Here is a 15,429-nt window from a genome sequence, read left to right on the forward strand (position 1 = left end):
GCGAGGCTTCCGGCTAGGGCTTTCAAAATAAAGCTCTCACGCGCCCCTTTAATGTTGCAATTAAAAAGGAATTCATAAAAACACTGTTTATCCAACAATACAACAGTGATGTGAGGATGTTTTTTTCTCCATACCACTGTACTTACTTCTCTTTTCAAAAGAGACAAGTTTAAGAGTTTTACACCGCTGTGGCCTGTGAGTTTGACTTTTTTGAGATATTATTATTATTAGGCTATATCTTTTTTTCCTTTGATGCATCTAGTATTTCAACCTTAATCAAGGCATTCTTCCTTCAGGAAATGCCATTCACCATAAAACAATATTTTAGTTAGTACCCATGAAAGAGTTTTTCTTTCCAAATTCACAAAACATTTTCCAACAAATAAGAAGACACAATCAACCAGTTTTTGTATGTTTCGTGCTGATTTAGTTAACTTCCATACCTCCCTTTCAAGTAAGAAAAAACAAAAAACACAAAATCATCCGTTTCCACTGGGAGTTATTAAAGCGATTAAAATCACAGCTATGTTTATTATTGATTTTTTTTTTTTTTAACTCTCATATGATACTTTTCTTTCTCGTTTCTTTATAGAATTTTTCTTGCCTCCTCCTCTTCTCTTCATTTTTAACACAATGACACTCAAATGATCAGATTATTTTCTGTGATTGTCTGTTTTGTATTATGAATTTGAAATAAAGAATTGCTATAAAAAACTTTTGCTATCAGCTGAAGTTTCACCTTATATTTAATGTGATGATTCCACCGAGCAATTTCCTAATTTTCATATTATAAACATTGTAACACAGATTTTTTTTTTTTTTTTTTTTTTTTTTTAAAGAATTTAGTATAATTTCGAAGGCAACACGGCCTCACTTCCTGTATTACTCTGGCTGGTTGTGTGTAGCTTGGCGCAGCTGTATCTTTCCAGCCCAGGCTCAGGAGCCCGTTCAAACACTTTTCCAACTCTTCTTCCTCGCTGCCTTCCTCCCTGCATCACCACACCTGGAGCCTCCTGTCAGCACCGAGCGGCTCCGTGCGCACACACTCAAAGTGTCCGCAAAACTATTCAACCAGCTCAGAGTCTCAGAGACTGGAGGCAAACAACAGAGGAGACGCGACTAAAGGTTGCAGTACATATTGGAACGGATCCCAAGGCAAATCATGGCTGTCTGGACAGAGACAGAGCCTATTGGAGGCTAGGTGTCACGTGCTCTGAATACGCTTCCGGATCTGAATATCAACAATGATTTCAGCAAATTATCACTGATCACTGACGCATGGCACAGAGTGATCGATTACTGAAGAAAAATAGTAGAGCAGTCACTGGGAAAAAAGGAAAAATTAAAATTAATAAAGTGATGTTTTTAGAAAATTATCCATCAGACAGAGAGAGATGTCTAGAAAGCTACATTTGGAATTATTATAATTATTATAATTATATATTTAAAATTATATTCTTACTCATTTTTGGGTGGGTCATTTCTTGTCAAGTGAATCTTCTGAGGTTTCGAAGGGTTAAAAATTAAAGATAATAATGATAATGATTATGTTAATAAAAGGTCTTTTATGTTGCCCTTTGTTTGCTCTATTCAATATTATTGTATGAAATAAACATCATCTACATTAAACTGCCCTTCAGTCAGGCTGTTTGCATTTGAACTTCCCAAAATGCATAGTAAAAAAATGTTTTAGCTCAAATTCATCCGTGGAAGAAAGGCTGGAAAAAAGGAAAAAAGCAACGTAAGAGGAAACCATCTCTGACTTTATTAAAGCTGCTTTTCATATTACATACAATTGAGAATTACATATTTACAGAAATATACACAGATATGTAGGCATATCTCATTGTCATTATAATATCTTTATATCGACACAATACTCAGTAGGTACAGTAGGAAAATAAAGAGGGTAGGTGCTGCAATGTGCTGCATAACATGAAGAACAAAAAAATACAACCATCTCTCCAGCCTCCGAGCCAAAAGTACAAATAATCCAATAAGCTTAATTGTGTGATTGTGATCAGGCGCTGACAATTTTAGTGCCCGTGTTGGCTTCCAGAAGGGGGCAGAGAGGAAACTCTTAGAATATATAACAGGGCCTGTTAAAAAAAAGGCCTTTCTTAGGGCTTTACGTTGAAGATTTGGGGCTTATGAGGAACATGCCACAAACAGTGAGTAAAATCCTACACAGAGAAGACAAAGATTCACAGAAAGCAGATGATCCGCTTCACGATACACACGTCCTGACAGGATAACAATGTGAGGTATAGCGGGGGAACATCTGTACACATGGAACATACATTTTGCAGTCTTACACTTCAACTTACACTGATGGACAGGGAGTGCCGTCCACAGCATGCGCTCTGCTGCAGCTCACAGTCTGATACCAGAGGAGGCCTGTGAGGCAGGAGGACTTGTGATAAACTGGATTTGACCCGGAATACCTGAAAGTGGTTCTCAGTGTTCAATCACTCAGGAAGTTAAGGCGACAAAACAGGAAACAACCAGGAGCGCTGGTCATGGTTAAAAGGAGTTCACTCATTTTCAAAAGGTTGATAATTCACGTCCTGTAGCTGCTATGTAGGACAGTAGTGGGGGTTGTTTTTGAGAACGTTAGCCGGGGGGAAGTCAAGCTCAATGGCAGGAGGCTAACAGTTAGCATTTGGAGCATCCAGCCAGTATCCAGCACTCAGTAACAATGAAAGGAAGATAGCACTACTACTGTCCTACAGAACAGCTAAATAGTTAAATAATATCATTTAAAATGGGTGAAGTACCCCTTTAAGAGGACTTTGACTTCCAACATGATGATGATGGTACACACAGTTTTGTTTGAGTTTGGGGAGGGTTTTAGTGCAACAGTGCATATACTGTGATCATTATTTCCCCGTTCCATAATACGTGTACGACATTAACCCTTTGAAACCTGGATGGGACGTCAGATTTCTTCTGTTTAAATTCTTGGTAAAGGAACGCAGCCTGAGGCGCTTCGGAACCGGAGCAAACTGGCTTGATTTCTTGCAAAAGCATGCATGAGGAAAAAAGGTGAGGTGCTGCACAGCCAGAGATGACCAGGAAATTGGCAGAAAATTTGTAAGATGACATGCAAATTAGCTCAAATGAAAAAGGGGTAAATTTCTTGTAATGTTTTTCTGATTTCTCACAATGTTTTGGGTCACTGCTTATTGCCTTTTTCCCCACATTTTTAAAAGAAACCAAATGCATCTGCTCAGGTTTCAAAGGGTTAAACATTAAGGATGGAAAAGGGAAGAGCTCATTTGTCAGTGCACCTTCTGGATACAGTACAAATGTAAAAAAAAAAAAAAAAAACATTTGTGAAAAGAAGTGACGCCCAGGATTCAGAACAGCAGAGATTCACTGTGCGTGTGTGTGTGTGTGTGTGTGTGTGTGTGTGTGTGTGTGTTTTGTCCAGCCTCCAGTAAACAACATAGTGCAGGTAGCATCTGTTGTTCCATGGCCTGACACGGCTCCCCAGGTTTGGCTTTATTCCTCATCATCCCCATGAGCTTAATTCACGCTCAAATGACGTTTTTCTCTCATTTTGGCCGCTCTCCAGCAGACGGCCACCATCTCCCCGCTACATTTAGGTGTCAAATAAACAGGTAGTGCTGTCAGGCTGGTGATATAAACATGTCGAGCAGGTCTGCCTGTAGAGAAGTGGCTATTGTCACATGTCTGAGTGGGGCTGGGAGCGCGCTGGCAGAACAAAGCCTGCTTTTGTTCACACACCACAGATAGGTGAGCACGGGGCAACAACTGTCTACCTAGATCTACATGGGAGGTTGTTGCTTTGGCTGAAAACACAGGTCCCGGGATCCTCCAGAGACCGGGATCCAGCAAAAGCTGCATTTTAATGACTTGAAAGAAGTCATTTAAATGTATAAATGTTTCATTCTGACCATTATTCAAATCCCAATACAAAAAAACAAAACAAAAAAAAAAAACATCCCATATAGATCCCAAGGAGAAAGCTTCACCAAATGGGGGTGTGTAGCCTATTTTGGGTGTCCGTGGTGGAGACACACCCACACACATATGCAAGAATGCGCACACACACACACAAACACACACACACAGTTGTTTGCAAGCAGGCATGCAGTCACACCCGCATACCCGCACAACTTCTTGGAGTTCCTGAGAGATAAGTCCATGATGGATCAGTCCTAAAAAGAAGCCTCCCTCTTACAGGAAGGTAGTTTGCTCTGTTCCAAGATTCTCCACTGTCTGCCACCTCAGATGTTTGTGTGTGTGTGTGTGTGTGTGTAGTTTGAGGTGCGGGTTGTTGTGAGGACATATGACCACCAGGTAGTGCTTTAGGTTACAGTGCAGGTCTGGATTCATCTAATTAAAAAAAAAAAAAAAAACACACACACACGGCTGTTATGTTGCATTCAGGTCATACGGTTTAAAAGATTTTCCAGTGCACGCACGTCCAAAAACATTGGCAAATATAAAAGTGCCATGACTGCAGTTTTTGTGTTCGCTCTGGTGTTTTCACTTGGAATACATTTCCACTTCCAGCCAGATTCACTTTTTACAGTAACCCAAATAGTGCAGCAAGTGGCTGCGTCCTGCTGTGGCATTTAAAGACCTGCAATTGTGTGACAAAAAGCCAGACTCCTAAGGAGGTGAAAGCTGAGGTAAAGAGTATTTCCCAACAGGAAGCTCACCATTACCATTTTTCCGGTATGACCTGAACGCAGCATTATGTCAGCATGCTTGAACAGGGGAAATGAAAAGCCGGCCACAGAGTGATGCCGCTCTGTGAAACAGAATCGAGTCAGAATCACCTGCGTGCTGGACGTGTCGGACCACGGGAACGCTTTAGGATTTCCAGGCTGATGCCCTGCACGTTTGCCCGCTAACGCTGCAGGGCGTGCTCCAAGTGGCTGTTGTTGCAGCCGGCTGCCACATTTCACAGCGTCCCATTAATATTTGACACGAAAGCCGATGCAGCATGTGAAATACCATGTCTGATATCTGCAGGATGCTTCACACTCCAGTCTGTCACTGGGCTGAAACTCTGAGCGGGGCTCCAATCTTTTTTTTTTTCCAGGGTTGGTAGTTGGAGAGGAGGGCACGCTGTTTGGGACGGGGGTGCACATACAGGTAGGGTTGGACTGATAGATGCTTTTGACAGTCAATAAAAAAACAGACATTTTTATATTATAGGAAGCTGCCTTCAACTGATAATATTTAGCTTCGACAGTCTCCAAATTTGACCATTTTGATGCAAAACATTTATTTTAAAAAAAATCATTCACTGTCTAATTATTTACTGTTTTGATATGTTTTTGTTGTGTAGTGGATTTCATTTTTGGATATTACCTTGTGTTATTGTCTGGAAAAAAAAACAAACAAAACAAAACAAAAAATAATAATAATAATAATTAAAAATAATAATAATGATAATACTAGAGAGTCCTAATTCTACTGAAAGAGTTTTCAGTAGGATTCAACAGGATTACAGTGAGGATACACCAAAAGTTAGTTGACTGATAAAATTTTGGATTTAAGTCGACAGTATCTGATCTCAAGTATCTCTTTAATCTGATCATTAAAAAATAATAATAATAATAGAACAGCATTAAGGCCATCATGTAAAAGTGATCTGTCAGTCTAACCCTGGCACACCCTGGTGCAGAGGGGAGCTGGATTTCATGTGGGATCAGGCTGACTGTGACTGTCCAGGAAAAGATGGGTGTGGTTAACACTGGAAGATAAAACGCCGGGGGCTCCGGCAGGTAACACTGTGGACGCTGTGGGACGGGCACAGTGCTGCCATGTCACCGTCCTGGTCGGGTTCAGCTGCAGGGGCGTCCTGCTCAGTTCAGCTCGTGGGTTTCCATTTGAGTGACGGAGCTCGATGGGAGCCGGGGTCAGGGTTTGATATCGGAGAAGCTGGTGTAGGTCTCGCTGCAGCTGGAGGAAGTGCTGAGGTTCCCGGACACACTGCCATCTACAGGACAAACATACAAACAACAGCAAGCTCACGTCACAGCTAATTTTTATATATAACTGAATTTAAGATTTTAATGGTCTTCCATAAACCAAACCTGCACCTGTATTATTTGATTAACTGTGCCATATTTAACTAAATGCTTTTTATTATGCAATTAACCAAATGTTTTATTCTGTATTTAACAAATTGAAGCCTATTTATTATTATTTTTGTTATTCTTCCTTTCTTTTTACTATATGTACTTGTGTGGATGTGTGGATGACTATGTTTTTTGGTTGTTTGCGTTTTAACATTTTTATTCATTTTCTCATGACAATGCTTACATATCTTCACACAAGGCAAAGCAAACAACCCAAACTTATTCAAACAAAAAAAAAAAAAAAAAAGAAAAGAAAACAATGTATAGATTTTACAATTTTTACTATGCACTATCTCAGCTACTCTCTGCTGTTTGCACACAGGGAAAGAGAGTACCAAACTCTCCTCAGGCCACCTTGTATCCACCTTATTTTGGAATGCGGAAGGAAACCAGTTGGTCGAACTTGTAAATGAGTTAGCTAGCCAATGACTTGAAGTACCTGACCAGATGTCTACCACAAAATTTAAAAAAAAAAAAAAAAAACTGAGGTGGCTGCATCTGTATTTCTATTAAAAATAAGGTGAATAAATAAAAGTTAACTAAAATAAAAATAAATAAACGGGGTCAAGGGATGTTGTAAGATAGTAAGCCAGCCTTTTTTTTTTTTTTTAGCCTGACATGAATCTTTATGAAATGTATAAAGGTATTGCATGACACTAACTCATTTCAAACTCATGCATGTTAGATGAAGATAACGTAATCCAATTCAGTCAATTATGCCCTCCTTTTTGTTTACATCACTGATTGCAATCTGTAGAATTGTGATACTCACTACAGGGAAAGTAATATTACTCAAATGCATTTTTGAGGAAAACATCCCCAACCATCAGTGTTGAGGACCTTATGTAAATATGCCCAAACATTTACATGTCCAGGTAAGTTGTGATTTGTATCGTCCCAGTGTCGTGGGTCATGTGACCAACCTGAGCTGCTGAGGGACTGGGAGGACTTGGACTCAGAGATGAGGGTGAGGAGGTTTGCTGCTGCCACCCAGCCTTCCTTGGTGGTCCGAAGGTTCTTCACAAACCTAGAGGGAATCATACACAACGCAACATTGCCAGAAATAATCAATAAAAACATATTCAGAGGTTATTTATGAATCACATGCAGTTTTTGTTGAATTCTGTTAGATGGAACAAAGACGTTTTCAAATCCTATTGGCCTCCTAAAAGCATGGTCCCCATGTGTCCCTGATGTCAAATGTTCCATGACTTTCTGTGACTACGTTGGTTTGCTTCCATGACTGACAAATGCTCTTCACTTCTGGTTTGTTAATGTTGTTTTTCTTCATGAATTAACAGTCTGGTTCCCACTGCAGGCAGACTCAAAACCTCAATCTAATGCAATGAATGTGTGAAATAAATTCTAAAAGACATCTGTTATGTTCTTGTAAAGGGATCCATTTCTAAAATTCCAAGATATCCTCTAACTCCTCCCAGAATGAATCAAAGTCCTTGGCTTTCCCTGCCTGGTCAGGAACACACTGTGTAACTGTTTTTGCCTAGAGAAAGAAAGATGTTTACCACTGTCCATCCTCTCCTTCTTTGATTAGCTGAACCATGTCTCCACTCTTGACGGACAGCTCCTGAGGCCCGGCCTTCTCACAGTCCGCTACCACTGTGTACTTTCCTGGAGCCTGGAGGGGGTCAAAGGTCAAAGCAGTCAGGTGGCATATGTCACCGTAGGCATCCTGGTAATACTTAGGATGTTGTTATTTGATGTTAGTGTTGGTCTTTGAGGAACTCATAGGAAACTTTAATGAATCGTGTGGAGAAATTAGGCTGTTGCATGAGCAAATACTGATAGGACACAGTAAAAGTAAAACTAGAATATAAAACAAAACAGGGGCATGTAAACATCCACAATTGACAACTGTAACACCTCAAAAAGAATATATGAACGAAAAGTTTGCATTACAGCATTTTGAAGGTGTCAGATACACCAAAAATCATAAGTATAACAGTATAGAATATAGGAAAAAACATAATCAAACAGCCCTGCAGTGCTGCTAGTAATTGAAAAAAAAAAAAAAAAAAATACAGTCTTGCCATTGGAACACTGTTTTGGAGCACCACAAAAGATATCACCATGTTTCTTCCATGTCGGTCATCTTTAGTCTGTGACAGCCCAAAATCGGCTTTAGGTACTCTTTCAGATTAATGGTTTGTTAATTAACTTAAGCCCTGATAATCTGTGGTTCTTTGGCTCTGCCCATTGAGAATCAATTAGAGTACCAATAAGAGAACCAGTGAGAGTACCTTTGCCTATAGTGCAGCTCTGGAAAAGCGATGTATGGCAAAAACTACACTCCAACACAGAAAAATACAAACTACAGCAATTGAGAATCCACATATCCACAGCTATATCTAGAATCCTTCATTTTCAGGCTCACCAGCTTCTTTCCTGCCTCGTCCTCAGGGTCAGAGTTCATGGGGTCCTCGCCACTGGAGTACCCATCATGCTCCTCTGAGGCATCCACTGAGAGAGATGCCTTGTTCCAGCCTGGCAGTGAGTGGGTGGTGGGGAAAGGGTTTTGAAGCAAGAGGTTGTAGAGGAGAGGGTAGAGAGACGAGAGGGTTAACATGTAATTATGTGGAGGAAGTGTGACAAACATAGCACTTGCATAGTCCCCTTCCCAAGTGGCATTAAAATGCATTTGTGGTGACTCCATGAAATTCCACTGTAAATGAGCCTAAAATATACTGAAAATGGCATCATTCAACCTCAGAAGCAACAACGTCCCTCCAACCCACATACACACACAATGAAAACAGAAATCTACTTGGGTGTGCAGAGCTAATCAGGAGGTCATGTCAGTGAAAAGGTGACATGGAATAAATCTTTAATGTGTAATGTAGATGCATTTTTTTGCCCAAGGAAAATCTGGTGCAGCTACATCCTATCTACACACAACAGAGACACATGAGATGCATCTTAATGCCAGGCGGAAAGGGGGTCACAGTCATGCATGGTAAATCTCTCATTAAGACCACAACACTAAAAGACCTGCTGTGAAAGCAGATTTGGGAGGGATTGTCTGACAAATGGACACATTTATGCCAGCGCACATGCACACAACCCAAACTCCTCCAAAATCCCAGCGAAGGCTGATTAGGAGAGCAGACAGACTTGAGAGTCTGAATGAAGAAGAGCAGTAACTCCACATGACTGGAAATCAAACCCAAAGACACAATTAAGGTCAGAAACAGTGATTGGTCATAGTCCCTGGAAAAATATGTCAAGGACACAAAACCAAGCCCAGGGTTGATGATCAAACACTACAGTGATCTGAATCACCCAGATCCAAGATTCAAGGCTATAGTCTAGACTACATAGTGTCTAATATTCAATTTACCAAAGTCAAGTCAAAAGCCCCCAACAGTGTAAGCAGAAAAAATACACTGATTCCAGGTAGAGAGGGTACCGTGCAAAACCATCTTAACAGTTATTTTAGTCTAATGTTGAAGTTTAAAGTTGTTTCTCTTACTGCAAAGGGAAAATTGGACAATGGGATGAAACCGTGACATGAATCCCATGCAATTAATCTCTTTACCAAAATGTTATTGAAGCAATGTTCTTGAAGTGTTCTTCAAGTGATTTATCTGCCTTTTGAGGGATTGTCACTTGTTTCAAGATGATTCAAATTTCATTTGAGTCACCCCACTGGCAGATATTCTCACGTTTTGAAAATAGTTTTTCAAGAATCAATACTAGACTGAAAGGCTTATTAAGATGGATTTTTTTTGCAAAGTGGTACACAATACTAGACTTTACCTCTAGCCAAATAAAGAGCAAACCAAGACCACACCAAACCACAGCAAACACCCACAGTGGCTGATCCTCAGAGTGGCTCTGTACCTCGCCTCTTACTTTGTAACAGGCTAGAGGTACTCATCCATTTGACCCTGCTCAAAGTGACATGAGGACCAGGTTCTAGACAGGGAGACACAGCCAGCAAGTCAGTAAGTCAACCTGTCCTGAAGTCAGTCAGCTGTTTGGCAAGTCAGTCAGTAAGGGTGTGCTCACACCAACCATGTTCAGAGCAATTTACAACAACTCTGCAGTGTTTCCTTCTTTATTTTGGTTCATTTGGCCAGGAAAGAACAATGCTCTCTAAACTCAGGTCGCACCATATGATGGCACTGAAACACCTGACAATGGCATATCATTTCTTGTCCAAAAGAACAGCGGTGCAGTGTGTTAGGTGTGAGGAAGTAACTCCAACCAACTACAGCAAATGACCCCAAAACCCAAGGTATTATGGATGTATGGAGACAATAACTAAATCCCAAACCAAAATCTGTGTGAAGCTGGACCTGTACTGATGAAAAGTGGGTTGTCTGGTCTTTAGTGGCAGGTGATGCCACCTCCTGTTGTACCCTATGGGTGGTGACATCACTTGCCACCAATGTTGTACTAGGGGAGACTGAATCTGAATGAACCATGGACAAAAATGCAAAAAAGTAAATAGTTCAATTACGATGTGGATCAAAGAAAATCAACTGTAGGTGTGATCACACCCATAGCCATCAGCATTAGTTACCCACAGAAAATCTTCAGTCTGACAGGTAGAGAATGACCAGTCCTTAAGTAATCAGAAAACTGGTTGGTTAGTACATCAGCCATTCATTCATTCATTCATTCATTCATTTGCTCCCAGTAAAAGTCTGCTATAAAGAGGGACACAATGGCTCCACAAGTCAAAAGTACAAAACTGTCAGTCGATGATGATGATGTCACATCTGTGGATGAAAGCAAACACTTGTCATTCAAGACGTTACGGACAACAATACAGGATGGGCACTCTACATCTGATGAAAACGCATTCACTCTTCATGTGTGTGTCAGCACAAACTGAATGAGAACGTTTGAACTGATAAACCGCATGGTGAACAGAGGATGGGATGGATAATGGATTTTAAGCCTTAAATAAAACAAGTCACTTGAATGATCTGCAGATACCCTTTATGAGGACTATGCATTTTCCCCTTACACAACACTGAATAGACAGGGTGATTATCAGCTTCTACTGGTGAGATCTACACACTGAAAACACCCAAATCCTCAATATCTACTACAGGATTATGGTGGGGTGGTGAGATGAATTATGATCTGATAGGGTGATCTGAGCCCCACAGAGTTAAATGGCTTCTATGATGGCAGTACATTGTACCTTTGAACCCAAACGGTGTAGGGTCACTCTTGACCAAATGGCGTTTGGAGCAGTGCTCGGGGCTCAGGACTGAGCCTGGCCACAGATGCAGAAACACGAAAGAGAAGAACAAAGACGGAAGTTAGGTGAGAGAGGAGAAGAGGGGGAAGAAATGCAGAGAAGTAAGCTTTAAAAGCAGCTATGCGATTTAAAATACCACCTTAAATAATATCCTAATAGCTTGCATGAGTTTTATACTGCTTACTATAATGTATACTGTGAAATTCATATCCTGAAACTATTCCATAAATATATAAATAAATATTAAAAGTTGGGTACAGATGGATTGGGTAGGCTCACCTTTCTCTTCACCCCTGGTCTACCCTCATGCTTAGGTCATTCTTATTCCCAGACTTTGAATCTTTCAGGAAACTACAATATTTCAATTACAAAGACAGAGGGAGAATGTTTGGCGAAGGCTTTGGTTTTAACACCAAAACCTTTGGGGAATTTGCAACCAATGCAATCGCCAGACAGTGGGTGGATAAGAGTACAACATGAACTAGCTCTAGCTAAATGTGAGAAACTCTCTGGCTGTGATGTACCTGGGGGGCAGACCATGACCAGGGGCAATGTTAGACTTTTGCCACCAGGAGGCAGAGAGTCTGCAAAACACAAACAGGGATTGGTTCACCTCACAGTCAAAGCAGATTGTATTGCATTGGATTCTTAGTAGGGTCAGACTAATTTATTGATATGTACAAGACTACTATTGGTCTTCTATGAAAATGGGATATCAGCTAATCTTTGTGGTACACCTCCAGTATGATGGCTGAAATGATTGATTACAGTTTATTAAATACTATATTGGCTTTTTAAGTGAACTGGTTCAAATGTAAAATTTTGTTTCAGCTTAGAAATACTGATTTTAGTTTTGGCCCTTCAAAACTGTCAAACCTGAGCTGTAGGAGTCAATACACTTTTTTTCTTATAATCTTGTTGTGACTGATAAGAGCCCCACTCTATATGCACTCTATATGCAAATCTAAATGCCAGTGAACTACATCTACAGCATGATGCGCCTTTTCTAAGAAACTCCTCCAGTCTGCGAATGTTACCTTTCTGACTCTTGAGATTGCTGAAGCCCTGCAAAGTAAAGCGCTTTTTAGCCACTGAGGACCTGTCAGTGGTCGGACTGGTCACTGGTTCATCTGGAAGCCATGGTTTGAAATGCAGAGAGAGGGGAGAGAGAGAGAAAGAGAAAGAGAGAGGGAAGAGAAAGGAGTCGAGGCATCATGGATGTGGAGAAAACGAGAGCTGAGATTAGGAAAAGCAGGAAATACTGGCACACTCTTCATTAAAACTGCTAATCAGCTCACTTCTGGTGGGAGAGGAATTTGATAAGGAATTTTAATTTGGTCCATGTGATAGTTTTTTGGTCTCACAGTTCAGCTTTGATCAAGCACTCACCTTTGTGTTTTGGTGAGGAGTTGGGGTCAGAGACTGGGCTTGGCTCCGCCTTCTTCTCCTCTTGTTTCTTCTGGTTCTTCTGATTGCTACTACGGAATGGGCTGGGGAAGACAAGAAGGAGAACAAGAAGAAGAAGAAGAAGCAGAAGAAGAAGAAGGAGAAGGAGAAGAAGACGAAGGCGAAGATGAAGACGAAGAACAAGAAAAAGTGGAGGAAGGAGGAGGAGGAGAAGGAGGAGGACAATGAAAGAGAAGCACTGCAATATAAAAAACACTTACATCACATAAAATATCAGACTAATTGCATATTTATTGAAGACTTGACACATGAATAAGTTTATTATAATTCATTGTTTTGACTTATAATAGAGAGTCTAACTGTCCCATGATGGTCTACATGCTAAATGCATGAGTGACTGGAACCTCCACTCCTCCCTGTTAGATTCATTGTATTTTTCAATAATTTAAGCTGATTATTTTCATCCTTTTTGTAACATATATTAATGAAACCTATCTGGTGTACACAATAATGATTTATCATTTAAAATATGGTTATTTGTGCGACACATTTTCAAGTGTTTTTAACCAGTAGATAACAGGTATACTTACCATCAAATAAAACATGCAACCCGACTCTAGGAGCTTCCAAACCAATTCTGGACTTTGGCTACAGACTAGCAGCCGTGCAAAAATCTACAGTAAACAATAAGCTAAGCATGTATATATCTCTCTTGCCTACAAAATGCCTAAAAAAATCAATTTTCTCAAAAAGTATAAAAAGTAAATAAAACTTTGAATGGGACGGTATCAAAGACAAGATTTTTGCGGAATACGTGTAATATGTAAAGATGAAGTAATTTCATTGCAAAGATACGGCAAAAAATTCAACTGACACAAGTCATTTTTGACACATTTATGCATCTAAGGGGACTTAAAAATGTCAAATTCTAATTTAGTTGAACACGGGCACAAAATGTCTATTTTCTGCTGCTCTTGTCCAAAACATGTCAGTATTGGCCATCAAAAACTAAGCAAAAAGACCAGTAATTATAGTAAAAATTACAAGGTACAAATTTAAAGATATTGGTTGTTTATCAGCAGAACAGTATCAATTAGTGTGTGTGTTGGGTCATGCATAGGTGTGTTTTTGTGAGTGTATGACACCAACCTGAGGGAGATGGTGGTATTGTTGCTGGTGGGACTGGGGGAAACAGAGTCTGAGCTCTTCTGTTGACTGGCTTCTGAAACAAATGCACAGTTAAAAACAGTTAAACAATTAAAAAGACTCACAGAGACAAATAAATGTGTGTGCGCGCACGCACGCGTGTGTGTGTCTGCATGTGTATTCCTACCTCTGCATGCTTTGAGCTGTTCTGTCAGAACTTTGCGGATCTCGTTCACCCAAGCCGATTTAATCTCCGGTGTTGCAGCCTAGATAAAACAAAAGATAATATTTTTGAAAACAATCTAACTCAAAAATGACAGTCATTGATAAAATAATCCTGTCTGTTTGTTTCTACAGAGATCATTGGACTGCCAAGAAGAAAAAAGTGAGGCACATCCTAAAAAATGCAGATTTTTACTTGGGCTTGTTACCAGTCTGAAAAACATCATTAAACTCAATTAAGCATAACAAACACACAAATACAGCTTATTAAGTTCTCTGAGACAATCAGATTAGTGTCTGCTCTCGACTACAATGGATCCCTTTTGTTTGCTAGGGCTGTATTTCTGTTGGTGCATTTGTGTATAAGGGGAAAGAAGAGAGAGGACATGAGATTGAACATGACAGTTAAATAACATGAGCTTATAAAAAAGACTTTAAGTTTCATTCCAACCTAGAGTACATCAAATATATGGTATTTTCCATAAAGGTGTGACAGTTAAACATCAATAAATCATTGTTACATTAACATTAGCATCATTACCATGAGCGAACAAAGTCATAAGTGAGAAGACTGCCAGTTTCTACATTGCATTTATACTGTGAGCCACCAGGTTTGGATTTGGAGGAAATCTACAGGATTGATTTGTGGCACAAAACAGGACGAGGACACTGTTGTTCCAGAGCTAATGGAGCTAAGGACTTCAGAGTTTAAAGGTCAAGAGGGAAAAGGACGGGAGACAGGAACCAACAGAGTTTATGGGAAATGTGGTTTTAATTCTGTGAAACACTACCATGAACAAAACCACTGGTGTCTGTTTGACTGATAAATTACTTTATTCGCTCTTTCAAAAATTCTTTTTGTGCCTTACTGCAGTCACTTTACACAACATGACGAAGACAGCAACAAGATAGCACATTTATGCATTTAGCAACATCATTATGTAGAAGGTGGCATAATTACAGATAGAAGCTACAAACTGTCTATGGCACTGTGTCACCAGTGTAGGTTGAATATGGGACCGGAGCATCACTGCGTGATGACACAGTGGCAGTGCTGTGGCAGAAAATAGTTCCATCATTTTGGAAGCCAGTGGGCTAGAAAGAGCGTTGAAAGTTAAACCAAAATAAGCACGTGTTGATGTGCCTCCTTCAAAACAATGTTTCAGCTTTGTGTCGCTGCTCATCGTGTTGTTTTCGCGTCTGTATCTACTTCATTCATTTTGGAGCAGCACACTCCCAGTGTAGCTCTCATTCTTGTGACACAGAAGGTCTTAAAGGACCAGATGTGTTGGATGTAGT

The 15,429-nt window shown here is 40.1% G+C and overlaps 1 protein-coding gene across 2 annotated transcripts in view; it reads right to left on the bottom strand.

Annotated features, from left to right (window-relative positions):
* Positions 1 to 1,742: 1,742 nt before the first annotated feature.
* Positions 1,743 to 15,429, bottom strand: part of mcf2la (mcf.2 cell line derived transforming sequence-like a) — an 82,828-nt gene continuing 69,141 nt past the window's right edge. Inside the window, exons 24-34 of one of the 2 annotated variants that reach the window (XM_030068847.1) lie at positions 14,096 to 14,174; positions 13,912 to 13,984; positions 12,745 to 12,845; positions 12,393 to 12,485; positions 11,922 to 11,939; positions 11,296 to 11,370; positions 9,981 to 10,055; positions 8,515 to 8,624; positions 7,646 to 7,758; positions 7,046 to 7,149; positions 1,743 to 5,980 (exon numbers count right to left, since the gene is read on the bottom strand). In XM_030068847.1, coding sequence (XP_029924707.1) covers positions 5,901 to 5,980; positions 7,046 to 7,149; positions 7,646 to 7,758; positions 8,515 to 8,624; positions 9,981 to 10,055; positions 11,296 to 11,370; positions 11,922 to 11,939; positions 12,393 to 12,485; positions 12,745 to 12,845; positions 13,912 to 13,984; positions 14,096 to 14,174 — 921 coding nt within the window. In that variant the 3' untranslated portion in view covers positions 1,743 to 5,900. The remainder of the gene's footprint in view (positions 5,981 to 7,045; positions 7,150 to 7,645; positions 7,759 to 8,514; positions 8,625 to 9,980; positions 10,056 to 11,295; positions 11,371 to 11,921; positions 11,940 to 12,392; positions 12,486 to 12,744; positions 12,846 to 13,911; positions 13,985 to 14,095; positions 14,175 to 15,429) is intronic. The other variant, XM_030068837.1, reaches the window with a different exon arrangement.

Source organism: Myripristis murdjan, chromosome 2 (genome assembly GCF_902150065.1).
Source record: "Myripristis murdjan chromosome 2, fMyrMur1.1, whole genome shotgun sequence".
Taxonomy (NCBI): Eukaryota; Metazoa; Chordata; class Actinopteri; order Holocentriformes; family Holocentridae; genus Myripristis; species Myripristis murdjan.